The sequence below is a fragment of the Mustela nigripes genome, chromosome 7 (assembly GCF_022355385.1).
Source record: "Mustela nigripes isolate SB6536 chromosome 7, MUSNIG.SB6536, whole genome shotgun sequence".
Lineage (NCBI taxonomy): Eukaryota > Metazoa > Chordata > Mammalia > Carnivora > Mustelidae > Mustela > Mustela nigripes.
The window spans coordinates 26,082,927-26,106,528 of record NC_081563.1 but is presented as its reverse complement, the minus strand read 5'-3'; the positions used below and the strand labels follow the sequence as shown (position 1 = coordinate 26,106,528).

General features: G+C 41.9%; 1 protein-coding gene and 1 long non-coding RNA gene across 9 annotated transcripts in view; one reads left to right on the top strand and one right to left on the bottom strand.

Moving 5' to 3' along the window:
- The window catches only part of BIRC6 (baculoviral IAP repeat containing 6), a 225,714-nt gene extending 208,555 nt beyond the window's left edge, over window positions 1–17,159 (bottom strand). For all 8 annotated transcript variants that reach the window (XR_009405279.1, XM_059405398.1, XM_059405400.1 and 5 more), the window contains exon 1: window positions 16,820–17,159. Coding sequence is in view for 7 of the 8 variants with exons in the window: in XM_059405398.1 (XP_059261381.1) it covers window positions 16,820–17,144 (325 nt within the window). In the remaining variant the exon portion in view is untranslated. The remainder of the gene's footprint in view (window positions 1–16,819) is intronic.
- Window positions 17,160–17,240: 81 nt separating this feature from the next.
- The window catches only part of LOC132021269 (uncharacterized), a 40,593-nt gene continuing 34,231 nt past the window's right edge, over window positions 17,241–23,602 (top strand). The window contains exon 1 of the long non-coding RNA XR_009405280.1: window positions 17,241–17,642. This is a non-coding gene — a long non-coding RNA (uncharacterized LOC132021269). The remainder of the gene's footprint in view (window positions 17,643–23,602) is intronic.

Sequence of the window (23,602 nt, the reverse complement as noted above, 5' to 3'; positions counted from 1 at the left end):
TCATATCCAAAAAATCACTGCCAAATCCAACGTCACGAAGCTTCCCCCTTTGTTTTCCTCTAAGAGCTTTCTAGTTGTAGCTCTTCCATTTAAGGGTTCAACTTCATTCTTTTGCAAAGTGGATATCCAAGTTTTCTCAGCACAATTTCTTGAAAAGATTGTCCTTTCCCCCACTGAATGGTGTTGGCCTACTTACAAAAATCATTCACCACGTATGTGAGGGCTTATTTCTGTGCTCTCTATTACATTAGTCACGTATGTGAGGGCTTATTTCTGTGCTCTCTATTACATTAGTCTACACCAGTACCACACTGTTTTGGTTACTGTAAAACTGTATTAAGCTTTGAAATGTGAGTCCTCCAACACTGTTCTTCTTCTTCAAAGAATGCTTTGTAGAATCCCTTGAGATTCTACATTAATTTTAGGTGGGTTTTTCTATTTCTGCAGAAAACATCACTGGAATTGTGACAGAGATTGCACTGAATCTAAAAACACTTTGGGTACTATTGACTTTTTAACAATATACAAGTAAGAAATGCTTGTAAGGATGCAGAATTAAGTGGAACTCATCTATTTTTAATGAAAATACATAATGGCACAGCCATGCTAGGTTGGACAGTTTCTTGTTTAAGATTTTTTTTTTTTTAAATTAACTTATTTGAGAGAGAGAAAAGACACGAGCAGGGGGGAGGAACAGAAGGAAGGGGAGAAGCAGACTCCCCACTGAGCAGGAAGCCTTAGGAGGGGCTTGATCCCAAGACCCCAGAATTATGACCTGAGCTGAAGGCAAACACTTAACAGACTAAGCCACAGGCACCCTGGTTTGACAGTTTCTTGTAAGATTAAATATACACTTACCAAATGGTCCTGTAATCCCACTTCCACGTATTTACCCTAGAGACATAAAATCTTACATTCACACAAAAAACTTTACTCAAATGTTTATAGTAGCTTTATCCATAATCACCAAGCTGAAAACATACAAGTGTCCTTCAATGAGTGACTGACTAAACAAATGATGACACATCCATACAATGAAATACTGTTTAGGTATTAAAAAAAAAAAAAAAAAAAATGGGGCGCCTGGGTGGCTCAGTGGGTTAAAGCCTCTGCCTTCAGCTCAGGTAATCATCTCAGGGTCCTGGGATGGAACCCAGCTCTCTTTCTCTCTCAAATAAATAAACTCTTAAAAAAGTTAAAAAAATACATACATACATATATGTATGTATATATATACACATATATTTATTTTTATTTTATTTATTTACTTGACACAGTGAGAGAGGTTACACAAGCAGGGGTAGTGGGAGAAGGAGAAGCAGGCTTCCTGCTGAGCAGGGAGCCTGATGTGGGGGTCAATCCCAGGACCCTGGGATCATGAGCTGAGCTTAAGGCAGATGTTTAACAACTGAGCCATCCAGGTGCCCCTAAAGAACTTTCTTTAAAAATATATTTAACAAGAGAAAAAAGCAAAAAGACACTGTTGCCCCAGGTAACAAAATCGTAGGTAACTACTCTATTCCTTAGTCTATTCGATATGTCCCATAAGGTAAATCACTTTTTAAACGGAAATTCACAAAGGTAGGAAACTTTTTAAAAATTATTTAATCCTAATACCCACTTCAAGAAATAGTCAATTCTTGATCAAGGCATTATCTATGTGCATCCCTACAAAACTTGCAAAAATATTATCTGAATTACATCATCTTTGCAAACTGATAGGACACACTGTAAAATTCTATTTCCACAGAGATAACATCAGAGTTCAATGCTTAAAACACTCTACTAATTAAACACAGTATATAAAAACATCATTCAAAGTCTATAAAGAGGGTACAAAATTAGTGTTCTTACAATGCTTTTAAAATATAATTTAAGTAACCAAAAACAAAATCACTTAACAAAAGTTGTTAGTACGTATTATTATTCAAAGCCAAAGTGAGTATTCCTATAAAACTAAACTCGGTGCAAAGCAAAGAAGTTTGGGAAAGTTCAAGTGCTATGCCACGAAAAAAGGGTAACAAATGGATGAAATGCAATGCAGTGAGAGTATTATTCCAGGTAAGAGAACCCAACAATTGCCTAGGCATGAGAGTGGGTCTCCAGAAGACAGACTTACTGGAATTAAGAATTCCAAGTTCAAGGGTGGCTGGCTGACTCAGTCAGTGGAGCATGTGGCTCTTGATCTCACAGTTGTGAGTTCAAGCCCCACATCAGATGTAAAGATCACTTAAAAAATAAAATTGTTAAAAAGAGAGAGAGAGAAAGAGTTCCAAGTTCCAATTCTCTCTATTCACTTTATCCTCAAGTTCCACCAAACCTCCTATTTAACTATAATCTTAAGTATATGACATCAATGGAGAAAGTTTTAAGAACATAATCCTCTCTGAAGTTTCCACAGATGAGAATCAATCTTTAAAGACCTATTCCCCGCAAGAAATTTTGGGGACTATTTCAACATACATTACTCAATTTGTCACAGTCACATCTCCCAATCACCTTGGGATGCAATAGTTACATTTTCCTTCAGGATTTTAAACTGGAGATAATTAAGTAAAATTTGGGAGCGACTTTTGCTATCTGATATTGCTCAAGATATCCCTAACCATCTACACACAAATTCCTATTGCTACATGAAGTTGTCCATATGAGAAGGAACTCAGCTATAAATCTATACAATCCTGTAATATGCAGCATATACCTTATGAATTTCTATTTGGAGCTCATACTTGAAACTACTGTTCTCTGTTGAATATAGAAGGCACATATATCCAGACTAGCAGTCACAAAGACCTTTCATCATTCCTCACATAGCCTACATTTTAAATCAGTCCAAGTCAAATTCCATCCAAATATGATGAAAATGTGTCTAGCTGTTCTGCCATACTACAGTAAAGGCCAACAGAAACTTCCCTGGATACCTTCCCGCTGCCTCCTCACCTCACTGGGATCTTTGCTCAAGGGCCACTTTGGAGAGACTCTCCCAGACCACATCACAGCACAAATTTGCCCATTTCCAACCTCATACCAGCTCTAATTTCTTACAGCATTTCTCACCTCTTGGTACAGTGTGTGCGAATTACATCTCTTCCTACCAAATCATGAGTTCTTGCAAAGCCAGGACTTTGTTAACTAGTTTATCAACAGCGCCTGACACACAATAAATGTTTCTGAATAAATGAATCCTTTTCTATGATTTTGAAGAACTTTTTAATATATTAAAACTAAACTACGTGGTAAAATACAACAGTCTCACAGTTTTGTTTGTTAACACAAACAAAGTGTAAACAAAGACAGTTCGGGCATGAAACTAGTTGATCTGGTACAGAGAACCCAGCCATCTCTACCCTTCACAACCCCATTTTCCCCTACCTTACTCCTGCCCTTGGTATGAGATCACTGTCCTTGGCTATAGTGGTATTCTGGTAAATAAGTATCAAAGCACTTAGCTGGTTCAAAAATCAAACAAAACTGAATTACAGCAGAGAAGTACAAAATAGAAATCAGGAGAAATTTGGTCCTTGATATATCCCTGCTGTTTACAAGAATATTTCATTATATGGTCATTTAATACAATTTAAAACACAATGAGGTAGATTTCAGTAGCAGACAGACTAACTTGGGAGGTTCCTCTTACCCTTAAAATTAAGGCTAAATAGAATACTATTCAATTCAAATGAAACCTGCCTCTAGTGTAATCCCAGGCTTATCAAACAAACTTACTCATGAAGTTTGAACCTCTAAACCTAGAAGTACATTAGAATAACCTGGCATTCTGTTAAAAAAAAAAAAAAGAAGTCCGTCTGGGCTCCACTCCAGACCACTTACGTCAGAATTCTGGGACCCAAGGTGTGCCTGGATGGCTGTCAGTTAAGCATCTGACTCTTGATTTGGGCTCAGGCCATAACCCTGGGGTCGTGAGACAGAGCCCCATGTGGGGTACCTTGCTCTGGGCGCAGTCTGCTTCAGATTCTCTCTCCCTCTACCTCTGCTCTTCCTCCTTCCCTAAATATACATGGATGGTCTCTCTCTCAAATAAATAAATAAATAAAATCTGGGGAGAAAAAAAATACTGGGACCCAAGCAGAATATTTTTTTGAAGTTCCCCTGATGATCCTAATGAGCAACCAAGGCTGAGGACACACTGCCCCATGCATCGCCCCGGTCTTACTTCTCTCCAACTCCATAAATCAAAGTACAGAAACAAATCATGAACTTAAGTCATAATTTAAATTCTTGGCACCCACAATAAATCTCAAAGACAACATTCCTATCTGCCCCGTTCTAATACTTCTATCATTTCCCCTAAAGAGTAGGCATTAATGGGGCGTCTGGGTGGCTCAGTTGTTAAGTGTCTGCCTTCAGCTCAGATTATGATCCCAGGGTCCTGGGATCATGCCCCACATCGGACCCCCTGCTGTGGGAAGCCTGCCTCTCCCTCTCCCACCCCTCCTGCGTGTGTTCCCTCTCATGCTGTGTCTCCCTCTGTCAAATAAATAAATAAAATCTTAAAAAAAGAAAAAAAGAATAAGCCTTAATATCTCTCCTAAAATACATCCCTGATTTAAACACGCAAATGAGACCACAATTACTCCTTTTAGAAGCACTGCTCTTGTCACAAGCTATTTTATATAGCAATTACTTTATTCTATGAAGTATATATACCTCTATTATCTCCTTTTTTATTCTATAAAGTATATATACCTCTATTATCTCCTTTTTTATAACCAAGGAGTTCATCTTTTATTTATTTACTTTTTTTTACTATTTTATTTATTTACTTGACAGAAAGCAAGTGAGCACAAGCAGAGGGAAGGGACAGAGGGAAAAGGAGAAGCTGACCCCCCACTGAGCAGGCAGCCTGACTCCGGGCTTGATCCCAGGACCCAGGGATCCTGACCTAAGCAGAGGCAGACACTTAACCAACTGAGTAACCCAGGAGGCCCAAACATTCATCTCTTGATCATCTCAGGGTTGTGAGTTCAAACCCTCTCTGGATATGGAGCCTACTTTACCAAAAGAAAAAAAAAAAAAGAAAAAAAAAGTTAAAAAATAAATATATATATATAAATATATATATATAATAAATAAAAACGTAAATGAAAATAATTTAAAAAAAAAAAAAGGAATTACCAGCCCATTTTAAAGATGGAAACTCTCAGAAGTTATCTTGTCAAAGGCATAAGGCCATGGGCAGTATAATGCACATATCAGAAAGGTACCTTCTGGGGCACCTGCATAGCTCAGTGGATTAAGGCCTCTGCCTTAGGATCAGGTCATGATCCCAGGGTCCTGGGATCGAGCCCCACATTGGACTCTCTGCTCAGCAGGGAGCCTGCTTCCTCCTCTCTCTCTGCCTGCCTCTCTGCCTACTTGTGATCTCTGTCTGTCATATAAATAAATGAAAGCTTTAAAAAAAAGGTACTTCCTGCCTATTCTGCTGTTCTTACAAACTATATTACAGCAATCTATTGCTGTTTATAGTCTATCTGTAGTTACAGCCAACTGCTGTTAAAGACAAAGTACCAAATTTTAACAACTTAAGTATGGTTACCAGTACAAATTGCCAGTTAAACAACAAGGTTATAATGGGTGCACATTTACTTCTGCTTCCTCCCAAGTCTCACTAAAAAGATAATAAAGAGGGCATTAAACAAACCCACAGAGACAAAAAGAACAAGTTAGGAGAAAAAATAAAAAAATTTTTTGAAGTTAGAGGCCAGACAGAAGAGCCTTAACAGACCAATACGCCCTGGGAAAATCTCAAAGCTAAACCAGCAGGGAGGAAAGGCCAAAGTACCTATGCTGTAGTAGGTTTTTCAAAGATGTTATTTATTTATTTTAGAGAGAGAGTGAGAGATCGCATGTAGGCGTGCAGGGAGGGCGGGGAGTGGCAGAGGGAGAGAATTTTCAAGCACAAATCCCTGCTCAGCAGGGAGCCTGCCATGGGGCTCCACCTCACAACCCAGGAGATCATGACCTGAGCTGAAACCAAGAGTCAGACGCTCAACCAACTGAGCCACCCAGGCACCTGGGCACCCCTGTGTTGCAGTATTTTTCAAATTACATAGTAATAAGTCTAAAATAAAAATTATTTCAAAGTAGTAGCCTTTCGCAGTATTTCTTTTTTTTTTTAAAGATTTTATTTTTTTATTTGAGAGAGAGACAGTGAGAGAGAGCATGAGAGGGGAGAAGGTCAGAGAAAGAAGCAGACTCCCCATGGAGCAGAGAGCCTGATGCGGGACTCGATCCCAGGACTCCGGGATCATGCCCTGAGCTGAAGGCAGTCGCTTAACCAACTGAGCCACCCAGGCGCCCTCGCAGTATTTTTTTCAACCAACGCTAAAAACATAGCTCCTCTAATAACAGACCACTAAATTTTTTACCTTAAACTAGGAGTTCTCACACTGAAAATCATGGTAGCTACAGGTCAAAGGGACCAATCCAAGATCCTCAGGCTATTTCATCACTCCCACCCTTGTGCTCTGCATCCTAATACCAATGTGCTTATAACAAACACCACCTGCTTCCCGCCTCTTACTTGTGCTGTTTCCTCTACCTGGCTAACTCTTTTTCTTTCAAGAGCCGAGGTGTCACCTCCTCTAGAAGCTTTCCAAATTGAGAGCCAGGGAGGATTTTAAATTCATCTTATTATCCCCATATGGCAGAAAAATACTTGTTGAATTAACTACATAATTAAAAACAACAATACAAAAGTATTAAACACTAGCATGCTTATGGTGGATTAAGCAGTATCTACATGTATCAGTTTATTTAATCTTTCCAATAACCCAATGAGTTGGGTGTGCAGAGAGGTTAAGCATCTTGCCTAAGGGCACAGATAGTAAGTGCTGAATCATGGACTGAAATGCAGTCTGGCTCCAGAACCAACATCCTTAACCACCAGGCTCAGCCTTCTCTTTAATTGCCAATGTCTTCCCAATCTGTGTTCCCAAATCCTGAAGCTTCAACTCTGAATGCCCAAAACCTTCTGGACATCTCTAGTTGGATGACATTTAAGAACTGCAAAATTAACACAACCAATGTCACTATCTCCCTCTTGCTCCCAAAATCCTCCAACAAAAACTACTTACCACATCTTCTTGTCTTACTTCAGTTAATAAATACCATTCATCCAGTTACCCAAAGTAGGAACCCACACATGAGTACTTTTCACCTATCCATCTCTCTCATCCCCACAATTGCCAAAAATTATGGTTCCTACCTTTCAAACTAACTTACACAAAGCTCTCATCATGTCTCATACCTGGGCATTAGTTTCAAACCTCTCTAAAAACAAATTTGATTATGAAATAACCTACAATGGCTCCCTACCACTGACATCATGTCAAATTTCTTTTTTTTTCCTAAGAATTTATTTTATTTTTTGAGAGAAAGAGAGAGCATGTGCACAAGCAGAGGGGAGAGGCAGAGGGAGAAGCAGACCTCCCACTGAGCAGGGCTTGATCCCAGGACCCTGTCTGTATTCATGACCTGAGGTGAAAACAGATGCTTAAAGCAACTGAGCCACCCAGGCACCCCTCAAGTCAGATTTCTTAACAAAACGTATTATGATCTTGTCTTTGCCTATCTCTCATCTTCAACTTTAACCATACCCTCACACATCCTAAACTCCCAACTGGTTTCCTTCGAAAACTTCTCTCTGTTCCTTGAATTTGCCATGTTTTTAAAGACCACAATGTCGGGGCACCTGGGTGGCTCAGTGGGTTAAAGCCACTGCCTTCGGCTCAGGTCATGATCTCAGGGTCCTGGGATCGAGCCCCACATCAGGCTCTCTGCTCAGTGGGGAGCCTGCTTCCCTTCCTCTCTCTCTGCCTGCCTCTCTGCCTACTTGTGATCTGCCAAATAAATAAATAAAATCTTAAAAAAAAAAAAAAAGACCACAATGTCTCCACACAAGCAAGTACCCTAACTTAAAATGATGATCCCTAAAATGTTCCCTCCCACCATCTCATCTTTCAAAATGAATCATTAAAGCAACCTCCTCTGAGAAGTCTTCTCTACTTCCCTCAGGTTGAAGAAACTACCTCCTGTGTACTCACACAGCACTCTGCATATCTATGTTATAGTACTTATAACATTACACTAAAATGATTTACCTAAGGGCAGCCATTAACCAGCTGCCTTTGGCTCAGGTCATGATCCAAGGGTCCTGGGATTGAGCCCTGCACTGGGCTCCCTGCTTGGTGGGAAGCCTGCTACTCCCTCTCCCACAACCCCCTGCTTGTGCTCCCTCTCTCACTGTGCCTCTTTCTATCAAATTAATAAATAAAATATTAAAAAAAAAAAAAGATTTACCTAAACACATCACCAAGCATGCATTCAAAGGCCAAAATGTTGCCTTGATTCTTTTTTTTTTTAAGATTTTTATTTATTTATTTGATAGAGAGAGATCACAAGTAGGCAGAGAGGCAGGCAGAGAGAGAGGGGGAAGCAGGCTCCCCGCTGAGCAGAGAGCCCGATGTGGGGCTCGATCCCAGGACCCTGAGATCATGACCTGAGCTGAAGGCAGAGGCTTAAACCACTGAGCCACCCAGGTGTCCCTGTTGCCTTGATTCTTTTGTGCCCCCGTGTCTAGCATATGTTCAATAAATGTATAAATAAATATAAATCAACTAGCTCGGGGCGCCTGGGTGGCTCAGTGGGTTAAGCCTCTGCTTTCAGCTCAGGTCATGATCTCAGGGTTCTGGGATCGAGTCCCACATTGGGCTCTCTGCTCAGCAGGAGCCTGCTTCCTCCTCTCTCTCTCTCTCTCTCTCTCTGCTTGCCTCTCTGCCTACTTGTGATCTCTCTCTGTCAAATAAATAAAATCTTAAAAAAAAAAAACAAACAAACAGGGGCACCTGGGTGGCTCAGTGGGTTAAGCCGCTGCCTTCGGCTCAGGTCATGATCTCGGGGTCCTGGGATCGAGCCCCGAGTCCTGCTTCCTCCTCTCTCTCTGCCTGCCTCTCTGCCTACTTATGATCTCTCTCTGTCAAATAAATTTTAAAAATCTTAAAAAAAAAAACAACTAGTTCTTCACATTACCTTGCTCTTTTCACAATTTCAAGTCCAAAATCAATTAACTTACATAGTCTATATTTCTCCTGGAATACAAAAGTTATTATAATTATGTCCATTATATTTCAGTCACATTTCCATATACACGGAAAACTGTAAGAATACTGCCACTTCAACCACATATCTGCAACAAAAATGTCTGCAGTATTTAAATAGCCACTGCTACCAAAAAAATGAAAACACAATAAAAAATACTTTGAGCGTGTGTGTATGTGTATATATATATATATACATATATATATATATATATGTATATATATATATATATATGTATATATATATATACACAACCACTTTCTGGGGTAGACACTATTACTATTCTCATTTTATGGGATGAACTTCAAGATCAAACAGAACCAAGGTTTAATCCCAAACTGTTTGGATCCGGAAGCTGATATCTTATAGAGACCCTCAGCAAATCTATAGCTAATAAAAGACTTAGACAAATTATTGTTAGAGAAAAATCATCCTTGAACAGATAATAGTTAGGAAAAGATCCGAGATAAACATAAAAAAAATTTGGATCAATTTTTCTTGCTCTAAAAACAGATCAAAATATTTTTTTAATTTTGATATAAATTCGCTCTAATTAACTGTGGGAAAATGTTTTGTTAATAAAACAGCAAACTGAGGGGCGCCTGGGTGGCTCAGTGGGTTAAGCCGCTGCCTTCAGCTTGGGTCATGATCCCAGGGTCCAGGGATCGAGTCCCACATCCGGCTCTCTGCTCGGCAGGAAGCCTGCTTCTCTCTCTCTCTCTCTCTCTCTGCCTGCCTCTCTGTCTACTTGTAATCTCTGTCAAATAAACAAATAAAATCTTTAAAAAAAAAAAAAAAAAACAGCAAACTGGGGCACCTGGCTGGATCAGTTGGTAGAGAATGCAACTCCTGGTCTCAGGTTTGTGAGTTCAAGCCTCACACTGGGTACAGAGATTACTTATAAAATCTTAAGGGGCGCCTGGGTTAAGAGTTCGACTCTTGGTTTCAGCTCGGGTTGTGATCTCAGGGTCATGCGACAGAGCCAGGCTCCATGTTCCCCATACAGTCTGTTTAAGACTCTCTCCCCAGGGGCACCTGGGTGAACGAACAGTCATTAGGCATCTGCCTTCAGCTCAGGTCATGATCCCCAGGTCCTAGGATCGAGCCCCACATCGGGCTCCCTGCTTGGCGGGGAGCTAGGCTTCCCCTGCTCTCACTGTCTATCTCTCTCAGTCAAATAAATAAATAAAATCTTTTAAATAAATAAATAAATAAATAAACTCTCTCTCCCTTTCTTTTTGCCCCCCCTTCAAATAAATAAAAATATCTTTTAAAAAATAAAATCTTGGGGCGCCTGGGTGGCTCAGTGGGTTAAAAGCCTCTGCCTTTGGCTCAGGTCATGATCCCAGGGTCCTGGGATCGAGTCCCGCATCGGGATCCTTGCTTGGCAGGGAGCCTGCTTCTCCCTCTGCCTCTGCCTGCCTCTCTGTCTGCCTGTGCTCACTTGCTCTCTCTCCCTCTGTGTCTGACAAATAAATAAATAAAATCTTTAAAAATAAATAAATGAATGAATGAATGAATAAATAAATAAATATAAAAAAAATTAAAACTGCGCAGTTTTGGAGTTTCCTCCAGGTGACAGAAATCTGGAGCCCACTTCAGAAATTGTAGACACGATGTACACATACGGTACAACATCTACTGATTACTACCCACACACATTCATCTTCAGTTACTTATTTACAGACAGTGTATGAACAATCCGTGTGCACACAGAACTAGTAATACAATAGTCTTAACTTCATTCTGACATTAAGCCACACCAATACACTGAAAGACATTCTTCCAAATAGAGATAATATTCGTCACCAGCATTTAAATTTCCATGTGCACTTCAATGATATCTATCTGTCCTCTGTATATAAACACTAAGTCAGTGACCATTTTTTAAAGTAATAGTGAGAAGCATGGTAATAGCAAGTACCCATGAGCCTTAGGAGAATTAACATTCACTGTGTACATATGCCAAGCAGCATTAGGCACTTTAAACATGTTTACCACTTAATCTATACAACCATTCTATTAAATGTTCATCTTAATCTTAATTTACAAAAGAAAAAGCTGAAAGTGCAGGAAGTTTAGAGACTGAGTTAGTAAGTGAGCTAAAAGTCAAAATTCAGGAATACCTAAAATATAAACACCCATTCTCTTTCTATGTGCCCTCAAAAAAGTTTATTAAAAAAGCAAACAATACAAAATGTACTATTAGGGTAGGAAGGCACTATTTTAGAAATCAAGAGAAAAACACCACCAGTAATTAAATAAGAAAATATTGAGTAGGTACGCCTGGCTGGCTCAGTCAATAAAGCATCTGACTCTTGATCTCAAAGCCATAAGTTCAAGCCCCATGTTGGGTATAGAGATTGCTCAAATTAAAAAGAGGGGAGGGAGAGGAAGGGAAAGAAAATAAGGGAGGGAGGGTGGAGGGAAAGAAAAACTGAAGAAATCAGCATTACCTCACTCTTACATCAAAGCAAAAACTAGATGGATTTTGCTGGATGGTAAAAGGTGGTAAATAGGAAAAATTCCTAAGTTCAAATTTAGAGTGAAGTTCAAAAGATTTAACACAGAATATCAAAAAGGTTTAAATAAAAAAGAAAAAAGAGTATTTACAAAGATTTACAAGTAAATAGAAGAAGTATTTTTGAACAGTAAACACACGTTCTGTTCAAAGAACTTTCCGTGTACTAACACTCCTAATAATTAGGACAATTATATCCCCCTTTTGCAAATGGGGTAACTGGAACAGAAATGTTAAGTAATTTAGTCAAGGTTACACAGTTAAATTGGGAGGTGAGGGAAAGCAGAAATTGGGATCTTAACCTAAGCCAACAGTCTCCACAACCAGGCTCCTTCCTTTACGCTAAATTGCAGGAACAAACTATAGCTAAAGAGAGGAACAAGCCTAGTAATACAAACAATATGGTCAAGTGGTGTATGGAGAGAGCTATTTTGATTTTCAAAATCCCAAGTACACAAATTAGCCTGTGAAAAGATGTTGAGCATCCTATGTCATCAGGGAACTGCAAATTAAAACAATGAAATACCACTACACACCTATTATTAGAATGGCCACAATCCAGGGCGCCTGGGTGGCTCAGTCGGTTAAGTGTCTGCCTTCAGCTCAGGTAGTGATCTCTGGGTCCTGGGACTGAGTTCATTGGGGAACCCATTTCTCTCTCTGCCCGCACCCCCATGCTTGGTCTCGCTTTCTCTCAAAAATAAATAAATAAAAATACTTTATAGAAGAAAAAGGAATGGCCACAATCCAAAACGGAAAAATAGCAAATGCTGAGAAGGATGTGGAGCCACAGGAACTCCCATTCACTAGCACTGGGAAAACAAAACAGCACAGCGGCTCTGGAAACAGTTTGGCAGTTTCTTGCAAAACTAACATAATCCTAACACTCAATCTGATATTCATGCTCCTTGCTACTTACCCAAATGAACTAAAAACCCAAGTCCACAAAAAACCCTGCACACAAATACTTATAGCAACTTTATTCATAACTGCCGCAACCTGGAAGCAACCAAGATGTCCTTCAGTAGGTGAATGGGTAAATGAATTGTGGTCCATCCAGACAATGGAATATCATCCAAAGCTAAAAAGCAAATGGGCTACCAAACCATGAAAAGACATGGGAGAACTTAAATGCATATTCTTAACTGAAAGAAGCCAAACTGAAAAGGCTACTGTATAATTCCAACCATGTAACATTCCAGAAAAGGCAGAACTATACAGTGAAAAAAATCAGGGAGTGGCAAGGGCAAGAGAGAGAGACAGGTGAATGGGCAGAACAGAGAGGATTTTTATGAAAGTGAAACTATTTTTTTTTTGTAAGATTTTATTTATTTATTTAACAGACAGAGATCACAAGTAGGCAGAGAGGTGGGGGCAGGGGTGTCCTGGAGGGAAGCAGGCTCCCTACAGAGCAGAAAGCCAGATGCAGGGCTGGATTCCAGGACCCTGAGATCATGACCTGAGCCTAAGGCAGAGGCTTGACCCACTGAGCCACCCAGGCACCCCTGAAAGTGAAAATATTCTGTATGATATATCCATTTTTCACAACCCACAGAATGTACACCAAAAGTGAACACTAATGTCAACTACAGACCTGGGTGATAATGATGTGTTAATGCAAGTTCACTGATTATAACAAACACACTGATAGTGAAGGGAGGTTGTGTGTACAGAGGGAACTGGAGGTATCTAGGAACTCTAGACATTCTGGTTAATTTTACCATGAACTGCTCTAAAAAACAAAATCTATTTAAGAAAAGAAAGGAGGGGAAAAGGTGTTTATTTAGCAGTTGGTATGTAAGGAAGCACCCATTTAACATACTCATTAGCCTCTATACACAACTGAAAAGTATTTATTAGTATTTTGCACTGGGCATCCTGAGGAGGGGATATAAACAAGAGGACAGGTTCCTTCCCACAAGGAGTTTTAAATATAGTTAAATGGACATCCTATATTCACAAAAAGCTAAATGGAATTTAAATAGTCCAAGACAGAAAACATACCACAAACAGTAAGCTGCCAAATTACTAAAATAGACATTAAGAGGACAACATGTGCGTAGGGGTTCAGTGGATCGCTTCAGACAAATAAAATCAGGAAGTTAAGATTTGCTCTAGGACCTAAAAAATGGCTTAGATATGCCTGGAGGGGACTGGCGCATTCCAAGAAAGAACAAAACTACCCAGTTAGGAAAGAAATGAAATGAACCAGTTCACAAAACTAAATAGGGAGACAAGACTAGAGAGATTGGTAGAAGTCAAAGAATGCCAGGCCAAGGAATCAGCCTAGGAACGCTAAATTCTTAACTCTTAAATGCTAAAAAGGAGCAACTTGCCTAACCTCTGTTATATACCGATGGCTCTTAATCTAACGAAAGTGTATTTACAAACACTGCATATCAGATACAGATATGTGCTAGAAGACACAGTCAAAAATTCACCACCTCTGCTACCCAACTGAAGACATACATACGTCCTGCTTCCCATCCTTCAGTTTTCAATCTACTCTAGGAAGCTACCCATAATCCTACAATCTAACTCATTCAGAAGACACCTATCACCCAATAAAACTCCATCATTCTTTTTCCCCTCACACAAAGATGTCTTTCTTCTAGGGTAAAAAACAAAGTAGCTCCTTGCCCCTTAACTGGAAAGAGGGGTCATCTTAGGACCATGGTCACTACTGGCACCTTCTCCTCATTCTATTTATAGGACGGTCACCCTCTATTAATCATTAAAAGCAAACCTCCTAAATAAGTATGTTAAATACATACATATAACAGGCAAGACAAAAAAAAAAAAAAAAAAGCATTTGCTCCCCAATCACCAAAATAGATGACATACATAAGACTCTATACAACCTCTGGTAATTATCATCAATAACTTCAATTCTCATAAATGAAAACATCACAGATTTTGTCCACTGATACTTTCAAACCTTTCCTGTAATCCTTTTGTTTACCATAGACTCTTCCACATATTTCAAATCACATACTCAAACTTCAATGTGTGGGCATCTGCGACTATATCCAATCCCACACTTTTCTAATTAACAAATTCCCCATCATATGCCAGCTAAGTTACCCAAATCAATGATGTTCTATGCATGTACCTTTAATCTTGTGTTAAAATCCTCAAACCCTCCCCTTTAGGAATCTACCACTAGAGTGACTATTTTCTCCCCTTTCATAACAGACACATTCATACATGCCCAATTTCCTCAACCATTTATTACAAACGCTCACACACATTATTTTTCTCAAACATAGGCTCCAAGCATAAAAACTCCCCATCAGACGACTCCTTTCTATCAAAAGCATTGTAAACCTTCCATTAATATGGCTTTTTATAAAAAATTCAAATACATATATTATAACACCAATTAGTCGAAGTTTACAATCATGAAAGACAGTATTAGATATTGTTTAAAGATACAAGCATATGCTAAAATACATAAAAACGTGTGAAAACAATAAAACCAAATTAAGGAGAATGCTCACAGGGGAAGGAGGATTGGAAGAATACAATCCAAGAGACAGAGAGGAGGCTCAACTTTCTAATGTTTTATTTCATTAACAGAATCAGGAATACATGGTTGTTCACCTTATTCTTTATACCTTTCTGTAGCTGAAATATTTTAAGGGAGTTTAAGAAGAAAGATATCCAATTACCAATTAGTATCTCCCACTCATACATAGAGACAGGTTGTTATGTCCAAAATGCAGTTACTACTCATAGTTACATCTGGGACACCCCTCCTGTCCTTTACCTTAAGCCAAGAAAAGAAAACTTACAAGGCTACAATCCAAAACTTTCCCTTAGACGTATCTTAGATATGGTCCAGGCTTATATTCTGTAGCTATATACAATCCATTTCTTTCACAACTCTCATACTGACAAAAGTTAAATCTCTTATTCTTCTATCCCTACACTACTATTAACTCTTACATGCCTTATTCCATAGCAAGCCAGAACAATGAACTTATTTGTGTATGTTACTTGTGTATGTTAAAATCTGTGTCTGTTAAAACTTAAGTGAACTGTTTAGCCACATAACTAATTTACTCTGCTGAATGCAGGCATACACACCTCTGTGCACGCGTGTAAGCCACTCATATACTAACTTTTCTATCTCAATTTGTAACCTCTAAATTAAACCATACATCATTCAACCGCAAATGAAATGTCATCTCACCAAACACAGTTTAGCCAGAGTTAATTCCAAAACACTCCACTCCAGTACACACAGCGTTCACCTAATGCATAAAGTCCCGTCCCTGGAACAACGTTTACTCCACCCAGAAGTGCTCTCCTCCACTGGCGAGACTCACACATACCTCCGAATCCTAACTTTCGGCCCGCTGTGGTAGAACAAGGAGGGCCTGAAGTTTCACCTCATCACGATCCCAAAGGAATCTATATTCATACACCGCAGGCTCGGAGCTTCTCATCACTAGGGGGTCGAAGTTGGAAGCCCCGAGCTAAGGGACAAGGTCTAGTCTTCCATGGCGTCCGCCTGAGTCCTGAAGTCGTCGACCGTACAGTTCAGGCAGCCGGCCCGCCTACTTCCCTCCCCCCCCCCCCCCCCGGCGCCCCCCCCCCCCCCCCCCGGCGCGAAGCCCGCTGTACATCCTTGCACCTGCGGATCGTACGAACAGCCGAGGATCCGCTTCTCTCCACCGGAGGGAAGGGCTTAGATGCCGGCTCCGACACTGGCCTCCGGCCACCAGGCTCTCACGTCGGGACCAACCGGGCGACCCGTTCGCTCTCTGATCTAGCAGAAGGCAGCAGCGACACCTTCTCCAAAACCGACCCGGGGGCCTGCCCTTCTCAGGTGCCGGGCTCCGAGGCCTCCTCACCTCTCCCAGAGGACCAACCTACACCGGACACTCAAGGCCCGAAAGGCAACTCCCACCACTCCCCGACCCGCCAGTCTTTTCTTCCCAGCTGCAGCCGCTGAAAAAGCCAAGCCCCACGGTCCTCCTCCACCAGCTTCCGGGCCTCGGCTCACAGGCAGGCCTGAGCCCCCAGCCCTGCCCTCCGCCACCCCATTCCCGTCACGCCGCTTCCCCTCCACCGGAGGCCGAGCCCCGGGGCTGGGCGGCTTCCTTCCCCGGCATCCCGCGGGCCGCGCTCCTCCCGCGGCGGGCCCGGCCCCCGCCCGGCGTGCCGCACACTCACCGCTGAGCGCCGAGGCCTGCAGGGTGGCCCCCGAGGTGCCGTCGATGACTTTGATGGTCCCGCGACTGGTGACGGCTAGGATGGCGTTGAGCGCCGGGTGGTAGGAGAGGCTGTGCAGCCCGTCGGCGTCGCAGCGCATGCAGCCGTCTCGCAGCACCAGCCACTCCGAGACCCCGGCCGCTCCCGCCCCCGCCGCCGAGGAGCAGCCCGGGCCCGAGGCCGCCGCAGCCGCAGCCGCCATCTTCCGGCCTGCGCTCAGCACAATCACACTGGGAAGCGGCTCAGTGACAGTCCCGGGAGGTGCAGCACCGCCGCCAGTCACCATCCGGGGCCAGGGGGCAAGCGGAGCGCGTTAGCCGGAAGTGAAGTCAGGCGCCGGCACGCACGCGGGACGTCGGCCGCGCGCCCGGAGGGGCCAAGCTCGGAGGGAGGTTGGCGGGGGAGGGGGAGAAGGAGCGAGAGAGGCGGGACCTGGGGAGGGGGCGGGTAGCGGGTGGCTGGAGCATGCGCGGGAGAGCTGGCGCGTGCCACGCGCCCCCGGTCCAGCCAGCTTCTCGTCCGCAATGTCCCAGTTTTTTGTGGGTTTTTTTTTTTTCCCCTGAGCCTGGGGAGTGGCCGCTGCCTGGGCCCCGCCCCACTCCCAGGCTCCTGGAGATGGGGGTTGGGCTCCATGTGTTTCCGCTAGGCGGGGATCCTGGGCAGTGGGACCGCGCCGAGGTCCTCCGCGGCGGTCCCGGCGGCGCCCGCACGCTTTCCTGTAGGAGCTGTGCGGCTGTCTGGTTGTGCGCGGGAGAAGACCCCAGAGTGCGGCCCTAGTCTACAAGTAAGCAGTCTGAAAAACCTCTGGTCTGGATTGGGAGAAACCAAACGACCTCAGTACCCCGTGCCTCCTGCACGCCGCCATTCCCAGATCTTTTTGTTGAACAGAAGTGCCAGATTGGAGGTGCTGGAAGTATATTTATTTAGCTTAATGTCTTCATCCACGTCACCAACAACTCAACTTCTGTGAGTTGTTAATAGATGTGTGGGGGTGTTGTGGGGCCAGGAAGAACTGTAGTCAAGTAAATTTACTAATCATATGTTTAATCTTTTCACTTGAAAATAAGTATGACGGGTGCCTGGGTGACCCAGTGGGATGAGCGTCTGCCTTTGGCTCAGGTCATGATCCTGGAGTCCTGGGATGGAGCCCCACATTGGGCTTCCTGCTCAGCTGGGCGATTCTCCCTCTCCCTCTGCCTGCCGCTCCCCTCACCCAGCTTGTGCTTTCTGTCAAATGAATAAATAAAATATTTTTTTAAATAAAAATAAAAAAATAAATATTATTAGATTCACACTTGTAAACACAGTACAGACCTCTGGTCTGCCTCTCCAAAAAAATCATAATCCCTATCTAACTCAAAAAAAACAGGGGCGTGGGACACCTGGGTAGCTTCAGCCAGTTAAGCGTCTGCCTTAGGCTCAGGTCAGGATGCCAAGGTCCTGGGATCAAGCCCCTCATCATTGGGCTTCCTGCTTCTCCGTCTGCTAGCCGCTCCCCCTGCTTGTGCTCTCTCCCTCTGTGTCAAATAAATTTAAAAAATCTTAAAAAAAAAAAGCTGGACAAACTCAATTTAGGGACTTCTATAAAATACCTGACCAGTGTTCCTCAAAATTGGAACAGAAAGGCCCAATTTACCCAGTTTCTCCAAGAGTTACCTGTTACATACGTTTAGTACAATATCAAAAGCAGGGATTTGACATTTGAATGGTGTGTGTATAATTCTCTGTCATTTTATCATGTGTAGATTGCTATACCACAATCAGGATACAGAACTGTATGTTCTTGGGATCATCCCATTATCTTGAAAACCTAAATTCTTCTTTAAAACCTCAAGTGCTGTTGAGAGGATTGGGAGTCGTGTGAAATGTGTGGAATAGCACATGTGTGGAATAGCACACATTTCAGGACCCAGGTTAGGTTCCTTAAATTGAACTTATCATAAAAATGAAACTGGACAAGACTTGGTGATGTTCAATATCAACTGTGTTGATTTCTTTCTGCATGTGGAATTGAGAAATAGCTAACTTTTAAAATACACTGACTTTCCTGACTAGTCTGTTTCGAAGTGATGGACTTTTGAGGCTCTCCAGCCATACCACGTGAGGCACAGGTGGTTATTGCTAAAGAGATAGTAAAATGCATCTATCTACCAAAACAAACATTTTTATCTGATGTTGGGCAGCAACATACAATAAAGTGGAAGAATATCCAAGTATTAAAGTCTACATGAATATATTATTTGAGTCACTGTGGCTTCATGTATCAGTGAACCTGGGCAAGTCACTTAAACATTCTGAGACTGTTCCACCAAATGTCAATTGGAAATGATAAAATTATTTGCCCTACTTAGGTTTGTTATAAGACTTGTAAATTGTAAAACTTATCAAAGTACTTGTAAACTGTAAAAACGAAATCACAGAGGTTAAGGCTTGTCCAAGTTCTTCAAGCTCGTGAGGAGGGGTTAACAGCAAGCTAGAGACTGAGTTCAGGCTGCTTGACTTCAGAACCCAGACCCCTAACTTAACCTCCTGTTCAAAACTTTAGTGCCTTGAGGTTAGTAATGTATGCAAATAGTCAAAATTAAATGTAATTGGGAGTATCATTCTTCAAGTGTTTTATATCTCAGGACACAAGCAGAAACTAAAAACTGCCATTTCAAAGTTGTTTTTTGTCAAGATACATTTGTGCCAAATTTTTTCATTAATCTAAAAGGGTACCTGAATAGGACTTGAATGCAAATCGAGCCCCCCAACTTACTGAGAGGGAAAACAAACTAATAACCTGAACATTAAGTTTAAACTTAGTGTACTTCAGTGATATACTATATCGAAAAGAATTGAGGCATCCGCTAGCGAGTGTTACATTTTTTTAATTAGGAAAAAAATACTTCTTTTCTGTGAGTTCAAACTGCTTTCACCTGTAAACCATCATTTTCCAAAGCTACCCAGAAGATCTTCTGAAATAAAACACTAACATAATCAAATAAATTTAGAAAAAACTCCCCCTGTATTTCTCCTCCTGGGAGATTTATAATATACCATTCCAAAGACTCTGAGACCTCCTATGATACAACATTTCACAAACTCCTATGGCCATAGATTCCCGCAAGTCAAGGGTTTCAATGAGCACTCTGTTGTTTTCTTGATTGTTTTTGTGAATATGTATTTTCGTTTGAGCACTTACGGAGACCTCAAAAACTGCAGTTAAGTGTTTCAGGACCCAGGTTAGTTTCCTTAAATTGAACTTATCATAAAAATGAAACTGGACAAGACTTGGTGATGTTCAATATCAACTGTGTTGATTTCTTTCTGCATGTGGAATTGAGAAATAGCTAACTTTGAAAATACACTGACTTCCCTGACTAGTCTGTTTCGAAGTGATGGACTTTTGAGGCTCTCCAGCCATACCACGTGAGGCACAGGTGGTGATTGCTAAAGAAAGTAGAAATTCCCAATGACAATCATTTTGAAAGAGGAAATTTGTTAGAATCAGAAATGTAGACTCAGGGCGCCTGGGTGGCTCAGTGGGTTAAGCCACTGCCTTCAGCTCAGGTCATGATCTCAGGGTCCTGGGATCGAGTCCCACATCGGGCTCTCTGCTCAGCAGGGAGCCTGCTTCCTCACCTCTCTCTCTGCCTGCCTCTCTGCCTACTTGTAATCTCTCTCTGTCAAATAAATAAATAAAATCTTTAAAAAAAAAAAAAAAAAGAAAGAAATGTAGACTCAGAAAGGGGGTGTGACACAGAAAAAGTATTTGACAAAACCCCGCATATCTTCAAAGAGAAAAACAGGGGGCAGCTGGGTGGCTCAGTGGGTTAATCTCTGCCTTCAGCTCTGGTCATGATCTCAGGGTCCTGGCATCGAGCCCCACATCGGGCTCTCTGCTCGGTGGGGAGCCCGCTTCCCCCTCTCTCTCTGCCTGCCTCTGCCTACTTGTGACCTCTCTCTCTCTCTGTGTCAAATAGATAAAATGTTTAAAAGCAAAACAAAACTCTAAGCCAACTAAAAACAAAGGGAAATTTCCTCAACTTGGTAAAATGCATCTATCTACCAAAACAAAACAAAAACAGCTAACAAGCGTACTTAACAGTAAAAGACTGAATGCTTTCCCTCTAAAGTCAGGAACAAGTCAAGGACATTACTCTACTCCTTTTCAGCGCAGTACTAGAAGTTCTGGAATTTAATGGCAGTCACTGCAACAAGGCAAGAAAAAGAAATAAGCATAGAGAGCAGTTTCTCAGACCCAGCCTTCTTTCCCTTATGCAGCCGTTGGTGGTGGGGGCCAGTCTTTGGCAAGAAGAGTAGAAGCTGGGACGCCTGGGTGGCTCAGTTGGTTGGACGACTGCCTTCGGCTCAGGTCATGATCCTGGATTCCTGGGATCGAGTCCCGCATCGGGCTCCCAGCTCCACAGGGAGTCTGCTTCTCCCTCTGACCTTCTCCTCGCTCATGCTCTCTCTCGCTGTCTCTCTCTCAAATAAATAAATAAAATATTTAAAAAAAAAAAAAAAAAAAAAAAAAAAGAAGAGTAGAAGCTAAGGCCTCAGAGGGGGCACAACTGCAGGTTGGTGACTGGCTGAGCAGAAGCCTGTGTCTGCAGCTCCACAGGAGCAGAGAGAGAGGCAAAACTGATTCTAGAGCTTACAGAATAAACACTCGCCCTAAATATTCCCTGGTAAATACTAGAGGCACTCTCGATGGGTGGCTGAAGTCATGCCATGGCAGCTAGAATTTAGACACATTCATAACACACTCCAGTAAAACTCACAACACAGACATAATTGAGCCAGATACAAACATGGCATAAAACGAATACATGGGGCGCCTGGGTGGCTCAGTCAGTTAAGCAGCTGCCTTCCGCCCAGGATCCTGGAATCAAGCCCTGCATTGGGCTGCCTGCTTGGCGGGGAGTCTACTTCTCCCTCTCCCTCTGCCTCTGCCTGCCGCTCGCCCTGTTTGTGCTCTCTCTCTCATGTAGATAAATAAAAATCTTAAAAAAAAAAAAAATGAAAACACAAACGCCCAATGTAAAAAGGAGTCTAAATTTAGAGGGGAAAAAAAAAGTTTGGTGACAATAAAGAACTCTCTAAACTTTAAAAAAAAAAAAAAATTAGAAATTATCACCCTAATGCCCAGAAGTTACATGGAGATTTGCTTTATCCCAATGCGGGAAATGATGAAGTTCTAATGATTTGTAATGCTGATCTATAATGATTTATAAAGCTGATCTCCTATAAATTATGTCTAACTGGCCTGATATTGACAGCTAGTATGTGTATCATTAAAATTCACTCTTGGGGAAGGGTGCCTGGGTGGCTCAGTAGTTTAAGCATCTGCCTTCAGCTTAGATCATGATCCCAGACTCAGCAGGGAGTCTGCGTCTCCTTCCTATACCTTTCCACCCATGTTCATGCAGATTTGCTCTCTCAAATAAATAAAATCTTTTAAAAAAAAAATTCATAGTGACTTTTTGGTGTAAGCAGCCATTGATTATGGAGAAAAGCTCAATATGGCATTAATTGAAAGGATACCTGACCCACTTACCTTTGACCCTTCTAGACAATCATACAAAAATTCACCAGGCTGTTCTGGAGTAAGGATATACACCTTGGAAGCTATAGATATGAAAAGGGTAAGGATAGAATTGCAACCTGAGGGGCGCCTGGGTGGCTCAGTGGGTTAAAGCCTCTGCTTTCGGCTCGGGTCATGATCCCAGGGTCCTGGGATTGAGCCCCACATCTGGCTCTCTGCTCAGCAGGGAGCCTGCTTCCTCCTCTCTCTCTGCCTGCCTCTCTGCCTACTTGTGATCTCTGTCTGTCAAGTAAAAAAAAAAAATTTTTAAAAAAAAAAAAAAAAAAAAAGAATTGCAACCTGAGATCAAAGATGTCACAGACTTTAAATAAAAAGAAAAAAAAAAGGGCGCCTGGGTGGCTCAGTGGGTTAAGCCGCTGCCTTCGGCTCAGGTCATGATCTCAGGGTCCTGGGATCGAGTCCCGCATCGGGCTCTCTGCTCAGCGGGAGCCTGCTTCCTCCTCTCTCTCTCTCTGCCTGCCTCTCTGCCTACTTGTGATCTCTCTCTGTAAAATAAATAAATAAAATCTTTAAAAAAAAAAAAAAATTAAAAAAAAAAAGAAAAAAAAAAACAAAACCAGTAGGAACAAATTGGAAGTTCATTAAAATCCCTGCAAAATTCATTTGCTTTCCTTTTTGCTTTCATACACTATCTGAGCTACCTTTCTAATAATAATTTTGCAAACATTATTATGACCCAGTCACTGAGTTAGATTTTTATTAAGCATGTACTACAGACAAGGCATGTGATAGAGTATAAAGATGACAGAAACAACAACAAAGAGACAGTCGTAATATCTGCTCCTTGGGATTTGCAGTCAAGTGAGCAGACAGACATTAATCAAACCATCATCAAACTAAACACACGATTGCAAATGTGTTAAGTGTATGAAGGAGAAACCCTAGTACTATGAAAAAGTAACAGAGGAAGCTGTTTTGGACTGGAGGAGAGTCAAGCCAGGCTTTTCCATGGAAGTAAAAGTGCAGCTGACACCTGAAACGTGGAAAGGAATTACCAGTATTTAGGAGTATCTTTTTTTTTTTTTTTTTAAAGATTTTATTTGTTTATTTGAGAGAGAGACAGTGAGAGAGAACATGAGCGAGGAGAAGGTCAGAGAGAGAAGCAGACTCCCCGCAGAGCTGGGAGCCCGATGCGGGACTCGATCCCAGGACTC